The 7,752-nt window shown below is 29.4% G+C and overlaps 1 protein-coding gene across 1 annotated transcript; it reads left to right on the forward strand.

Annotated features, from left to right (window-relative positions):
• Nucleotides 1–468: 468 nt before the first annotated feature.
• Nucleotides 469–7,075, forward strand: LOC141533089 (bridge-like lipid transfer protein family member 3B). Its single transcript, XM_074251778.1, has 12 exons — nucleotides 469–790; nucleotides 873–1,074; nucleotides 1,419–1,613; nucleotides 1,813–2,038; nucleotides 2,346–2,512; nucleotides 2,610–2,775; nucleotides 2,848–3,084; nucleotides 3,164–3,406; nucleotides 3,996–4,088; nucleotides 4,235–4,422; nucleotides 4,523–4,763; nucleotides 4,845–7,075. Exons 1-12 carry the CDS (start codon nucleotides 747–749, stop codon nucleotides 6,929–6,931), a joined length of 4,089 nt encoding a protein of 1,362 aa, XP_074107879.1. The 5' UTR covers nucleotides 469–746; the 3' UTR covers nucleotides 6,932–7,075.
• Nucleotides 7,076–7,752: the final 677 nt, after the last annotated feature.

Consider the following 7,752-nt stretch of genomic DNA (forward strand, 5'->3'; position numbering starts at 1 on the left):
TTGCGTTCCTACAACGTCTTTCTCTCATTGCGGTGGCGTCCTCAACTTGTTTTTTTTTTTTTTAGTTTCGTAAATGGCCACCGACTGAAGCGCCAATTTTAAAATTTTAAATTAAAACAAAAAAATATTTTTAAAAAATTGCACTTGCAGTTTTTGAAGTTTTTTACACGTAAAAATTTTTTTTTTATTTTTTTTGTTATAATTTTTCCAATAAGAAAAATTATAAAAATTTTTAAATGTCGGCTAACTTTAATGACATAAAAAACTCCGATAAATTTTGAATTTCCCGCGTATTTTTAGCCGAATATTCAAATGAATATTTTCCTCCAATAGTAAAATAGTATAATTATTGTGCAGCGCTATGGAAGTAAGACAGTACATTAACTTGCGTTCAATGTAAATAGTAAAAATTGTAAAAGTGATCTGATAATAATAATAATAATTATTAGAATAGAAAAGATAATTTGACGTCTCGGTAGTGAAATTTTTAGTCTAATATTTTAAAGTTAATTAACAAGTAGTTCTCTTTAAAAATACATCACTAGTAACAATAACAGCTGATAATTGATAAATAAATAAACAATTAAAAATAATAAATTGACGTTATTGTTAAATGTAACCAAAAAATAAATAATATGAAAATTTTAATGATTAAACACAATACTTGCAATAATTAAAAAAATATTGAATTTTAATAATCAATGCATGAATAAATAAATAAAACTATTTTAAATGAAACTAAAAAAATGGTATCGATAATTAAAAATCAATTGTTAAAACATCTGTCAAGGTATTTATTTATTTATTTATTTTTTTTTTAATATTTTATCATAATTGGGTCATGTTCCGATTTAATAATTATTTTTTTTTAGGTTTACTAAAAACCTGTCAGTTGATCAAATAAATTGGAGCACTCTAAGAGGCGAAGGAGAGTTGTCAAACTTGGAGTTAGATGAAGCTGTGCTAACAGATTTACTTGAGTTGCCATCGTGGTTAAAATTGACAAATGCTTGGTGTAATAAAGTAATATTACGTGTACAATGGACCAAGCTAAAAAGTGTGCCTATATTTTTGGTAATTAATTTATTTACTCGAAAAACTGTGATGAAAATAAAGTTAGCAGTCAGCTGACAATTTTTACAATTTTTCTTGTTGAAAAATATGAAAATTAAATTAGCCGATATCTAAAAATTTTTAGAATTTTTTTTATTGAAAAAATTATTACAAAAAAAATTTTTTTTTCAATTGCACTTATGGAAAATTTAAAAAACAATTGGTGCAATTTTTCAAAATATTTTTTTTGCAATTTAATAAATGAAAAAAAATTATAAACGTCCGCTAACTTTAGTATTATGAAGCTATGAATTAATTTATCATAAAATTGTAATTTAATATATTTATTTGATAATTATTTTTAGCATTTAGATGAAGTTCAAATTGAATTAGTGACATGTGAAGATTTGCGAAGCCCATCATCGCCGACGAATGCAGCATCTGCGTTGCCTGGAGCTACAAAATATTCATTTATTCACAAAGTTATTGACGGTATTACTATTGCCGTAAATACTGTTTCAGTGAAACTCAAAAGCCCGGCGTTCATCGCTTCAGTTCAAGTAATCGTTATTTTTAATAAAACTCCAATAAATATTGTTTTTTTCACGAGAAATTCTAAATAATAAGTGTCGGGAGATTTATCGAGTTTGCTAAGTCATAAACTATTTAATCGATAAGTTTTAAATTATATCGCTAATATTTTATACTTTACACGTTGGATTTATTTTTATATGTGTTTGTTTTTATCTACATATTTAGATATCGAGAATAATGGTTGAGTCAAAATCACCGACTTGGCAACGGTGTGATTTACGAATGACCAGAGTTAAGGATCCTGATAGAGGTCAATTGTTGATATTTAAAGAGCTGGAATGGCAAACTGTTCGAATAGAGGCCCAAAGTACTATCGATCAAAATTTGACACCTTTGAGACTGTTAACTAATCAAGCGCGGTGTCGGATAACTATCAAGAAACGTCTATCAGGTAAATGATGTCAATAAATTTTTGATTTTTTGATATGTATTACGCTATACATAGTTTGGGTATTTTTAAATAAATTTTTAAAATAATAGTGCTATCACAGAATCAATTACAAATAATTTAATGCACAAATTTGACAGAATAAATTAACAGAACCAGCAAGCTATTAAAAACTCCTCCAAAAACTTGACATAAAAAATTGACTACTAAAAAATTTATAAAACCAAAAGGCACTCATTTTTATCAAGACCTTTTTGATAAAATTAATGCCTTAAAAAAAAAAAATCTTAACAAAATTTATTTTTTTTAGATTGTTTTGTTATGGGATCCCGACTGGTGATAATTCTCGATGATCTCTTGTGGGTCCTTACAGACTCTCAATTAAAAGCAGCTTTACATTTTATCGATTCCCTAGGAAGTCTTATTGAAAAAGCGACGACTATTGAAAGAAAGATAAAAGCCGCGAGAAAACTCGAGGTATGTAATTGGAATTCTTATATTGAACTTACAGTTAGTAAATTAAATAATCTAAATTTTTTTTTTTTTTATTTTTTTATTTTTATTATTATAAAAGGTTTTACCTGAATACCAGGCGCAAATATCTCAACAGTCAAGAAGCCAATCAAAATTACCTTGCAATACAGCGATATCAAAAATTTTTATGCGTTATGACGTAGTTGAAACTTCTTATCACTTTTTATCACAACGAATTGATTTACATCTCTGCGACGATCCTGGAAGTATGATTGCTTTTTATCAATAGAATTTTTAATCTTTTGATTAAATAAAAAATAATTTTATTTGAATTGCAGCTGGGAGATCTTCGTACCCGGAATTGAAAGATGGTGGAGCTTTACAGATATCATTGATTAAATTTCAAATAGATTACTATCCATATCACTTAGCAATGTCTGACCGAAAACACTGGGCTAAGTATCGAGAAAATACAATGCCTCATGTTCAGTGGCTGCAGCAGTCTTTTAATTCATTTCGCGGGCAATTTATGGATTTAATTGACGCTGGACAGAAACAGTCAAGAAAAAATAGCGGTAATTTTTAATTCTTAAATTTGACCAAGAAAATATTATTATTAATAAAATAATAATATACTGACATTTTATTTTGTAGGTAACGAACCAAAAAATGACGATAAATTAAAAAGCGATCAGCAAACACCTTTATTGGAGCATGATCATAAAAAATTACAGAAACAAGCTAGCACAGTTGGCAGCGGGAACTCGATTAAAAATTATGTGTTGGAACAATTATCTACGCTTATGACTACGTGTATTGTCATAAGAATTTATGACCTAACTATTTACAAAGTTACTACTACGACAAGAAAGCCGATCATTAAAGAATTTTTAACAGGTAAACACTCATGACTTATAAATTACACTTTTATTCTTTATTTACAAAAGATAAATTCACTCCTTGAAAGGAAGTATCTCTATAATATAAATACCGTAAATTAAAAATACTAATTATTTTTATTATTTTTTTTTTTTTTTTTTAATTAAAATTCATTTGAATATTTTTTAAACAACATCGAGTTTATATAGATAATTATTTTATTAATAAAATTTTGTTTATAATTGTTCATTTAAATTAATTATTGTTTGTTAATAAATAAACAGCGCAAACGAGGAAGAAACATCCTTCAGGTATTCTGTCGATTGAGTGGATAAAAAGCACGTAAACTTTGTCACTAGTTGTACATATAATATATCTTCATTTATTAGTTAGTCAACATATTTTATTTTTTTAGATAAACCAAAAATATTTTTTTTTTATTATTTGTCCGTAATATTATTATTTTATTATTAGATTTCCTGTTTCACCTGCAATAAGTTGGAGCTTAATACCCTAAAAAACTACATTAGTTTATGAATAACTAGGAAAACACCTCATAATATTTTACATTTTTTATCATTCATTTAACTTTATTTATTTTTTTCAGGTGATCGTGAAAAATTTTCTCTACCAGAAGATGTTACTATTTTGCATGCAGAGTTTACTTATTATTATTACCCTGGTGACTTAATATTCCCACGTAAGTTATCATAAAATAAAATATGTTAAATTTTATTAAAAAAAAATTTTTTTTTAAATTTACTAAAAAAAAATTTTATTAAAAAAAAATATGTTAGATTTTTTTATTAAATCAAAATAATATTAATAAATAATTTTAATCAACAGTACCACCGCCAAAATTTTACGTCCAAGTAAATCCCATCCAGATAAATTACGACATATACAGCTGCCTGTGGTTTAATTCATTTTTGCTAAACCTCTACAAATCACTGGCGTCGAGTGAAAATAAAGCCAACGCTGTTAATGATATTAATATGTATTTCGATGTTAAGTTAGAAGCAATATTACCTCGGGTATTTATTAATTTAAAAAAAAAAAAAAAAATACTATTTTAATTTAATAACAATAATTGCATTTATTAATAAACTAATATAAATAATAATATTTATCCAGATAATTGTTGAGTCGCAAAACGACTACCCCAATCAACGTGATCGTCCAAAGTCATTAAATATTCAAACATCACGCGTAACTCTTACAAATGTGAGGTCTGCTGACAGCAAATCATCACGTACTGACTTGGCCGAGTGCTTGAACGCTTTGCAGATGGGACAGATGTTTTTTTCTTCGGATTTTCCTAGCAATAAAAATGATTATCACATTGTTACTGATAGATTTTCGCGTCACTGCGCAGGTAATTTTTTAATACATCTGTTAAAAATTATTAAATATTTTTTAGAAATATAATTATTGAAATAATAATAATAATTTTCAGGCACAGACAACGTAAGATCATACCCATCCAATTTTACAATAAATTCCCTCGAAGATATAATCGGCAAGCTGCATAAAAAATTATTATGGCTAGAATGCAAAGACATATGGTGTCTGAATTTAGAGCCCGTGTGGGCAGATTTCTACGGTGTCCGCGCAGTGGGTATGAATCGCCCAGTTCCATTATTAGACGCATTTCCCGTAACAGTCTGGCTGCACATAAACGACAACAACAACTCAACGTTGCCTCCAGCAAAAAATAACGACAGCAAAGTAGAAAAAACCGCCAAGAACGCAGATGTCCACGTGCTTGCGCATATAAGTAATTTAATAAGCGTCCAGTTGAATCACTACCAATATTTATTTTTACTCCGACAATTAGAAATAGTCACAGAGATGAGCACATACTTGGTAATCGACACCAACCGCATAATGAACGTGACAACGGGATCTTCGCTAGTAGTCGGTGCCTTAGTACCACAGCTCGAAGTGACTCTGATAATGCCCTCGCAAACTCCCGGAAAGGAAAATTCGGGCGGTGATTTGGAGTCAGTAGTGCCAGACTCATCGAGTATAGCCGACGAATTGCTACCGATTTCCCTGACAAACCAGTCAGTAGCAACTAGACTTGAGTTTGGGTTGAAGCGCTTCAACACCAGCAACGACGTCGAGACGCCTCAAAGCGAAGTGACGTCAATGATTGGATCTCTGGACCCGAGCCATCCTACTGTTACTTTCAAGGCAGCTGAGAAGAGTTACAGCAAAACTTTCGACTCTGGCAACCATTCGATGCACCAGAGACAAAATTCCGAAGATTTAGAAGCAAGAAAATATTTTAAGTACTCGAAAGATCCCCTGCAATCTGGTTTAATACAAAATAATTTTAACGTAGGTCTTTCCAGCATGAAAAAGGGCTTCGCTAATTTGATGACTTCCATCGACTCGGCGCTTAAAGCTTCCCCCGAAGACGGCAGCAGTGACACTGTCTCCATGAGAAGCGATCTCAGTTCTGACAGCGAAAATTATATCGTAGTATCGCTGGAGGATCAAGAAAAATCTGATTCACTGTTTGGTAATTTAAATGTCACTAATATAACAGCTGTTGAAGAAGCCAGTGAGGTGATTGAAGAAACTCCAGATACCCAGAGTGAAAAGTCACTGGACAGCGCGTGCAAGCGCAAAGATTTGGTCTCAATGGTGACCTTTAAATTGTCCAAGGTTGAAGTTATTCAACAGTCTAAAGGCTTTTCTTCAGCGATAAAATTACAAGTCGGTAAAATAATGAGTAATGAGTGTACCTCAATCCCGTGGGATGAACTGCAGACAAAGTTTAGCTCGAGATCGCGTGGGTGGTCTGAATTACAGTCTGACGACTGCAAGATATCTGTTAAAATACGTCTAGAGCATGATCTAAAAAAACAATACAGTAATTTAAACGATAATTTAAATAATAAAAATAGCAAAATTGCTGCGCTGTTTGATGATAAGGTTACCGGTGAAATAAATGATATTAATTTAGTATTATCGATGAGTACAATTACTGGGTTAACTGATTTATTGGAAGACGAGATAATACCTGACTACTTACCTGTTAATTTAATGTTAAATAATATTTTTATTAAATTAATTGAAGATCGGCCACCTAATAATATTACCTCGCCCGGGCCGGTACCGATCGATTTAGCGGTCCACCATTTAAAGGTGGTTCGTGATAAAAATGGACTGATTAATATTGAGTCTGTCAAGAGTAATGTAGATAATAATGCTTCAGAGCAATTAAATTCCGCGACAGAAGGGGAGTTAGTCAAGCTTAAACAATTGAACAAACAAATCAAAAATGATAATGATGAACTTAGACGAAGATTAGTTGCGCTTGATTACTTGTCCGAAGAAAATTTACGGCTGAAAAGAAGTAAAGATGAACTGCACTCGGTTAAATTGCAATTGAGTGAAGCCCAGGAACTTATTAAAGAATTGATGAAGGAGAAAAATATGTTGAAGGAAAATAATTTGATGCTTCAAAGCCAGGGAAAGAAGTCTAATGATTCTTCTAGTAGTGGAAGGGCCTCGTGGTCTATTAAAAGATAGCATACCAGTTGCTTTGATTGCTCCAAGTGTTGTACTAATGACAAATAATTTTAAAAACAATTATCCGTCTTCAATTTCAGATATATTTTTATTATTGTTTTTTATTTTTTCTTTTTTTAAATATACCGTGTTAAAGTCATTTAATATCATGATGAAATTTATTGTGAATGTCATATGTTCTGAAAAAATCAATTTTCTTAAAATTTATAATTCAAAAATTATATTTATTAATTTATTAGAGTTGATTTTTTTTTTTTTAATTAAAATAAAATTGCAAGTGTCAATAATTGGGCCTTTTACCTTAATAACATTTAAAAATACCTATTTGTAATTTAATAATCAACATATTAATAACGAACCTCATCATGATATCAGATAATTTTTACACGGTTATTTTTTTTACCTTCTCACTTTTGTTCCTGATTTTTTATTATATAAATAGTGAAGATATATATGTATAAATAAGTCGTGAATTTTTTATACTTATATTCCATTGTTAAATATTTATATATATAAATATATATATAAATATATGTAAGACTGAATTAGTGTGTTTGTATTATTATGTTTTTGAAGATAACTTTTATTTAAAATGCGCATTGTCTAAATGATAAATTTCTAGATGTTGTAAATTGTCTAGATGTAAATTTCACGGCTAGTTTTTGAACTGTCATATCATCGTCTTTTAAATCTGATAAATAAATAATAATAATGATTATTGTAATTAATAATAAAAAATGAAAAACAATAATAATTGTAATATTAATTGTAATGTTGGCAGTTATTTTCTCGAATGTTCCGAATGTCATTGAAAATATCTA

The sequence above is a fragment of the Cotesia typhae genome, unplaced genomic scaffold, assembly GCF_013202065.1.
Source record: "Cotesia typhae breed Kobodo isofemale line unplaced genomic scaffold, CoteBio_Ctyphae contig_83, whole genome shotgun sequence".
Lineage (NCBI taxonomy): Eukaryota > Metazoa > Arthropoda > Insecta > Hymenoptera > Braconidae > Cotesia > Cotesia typhae.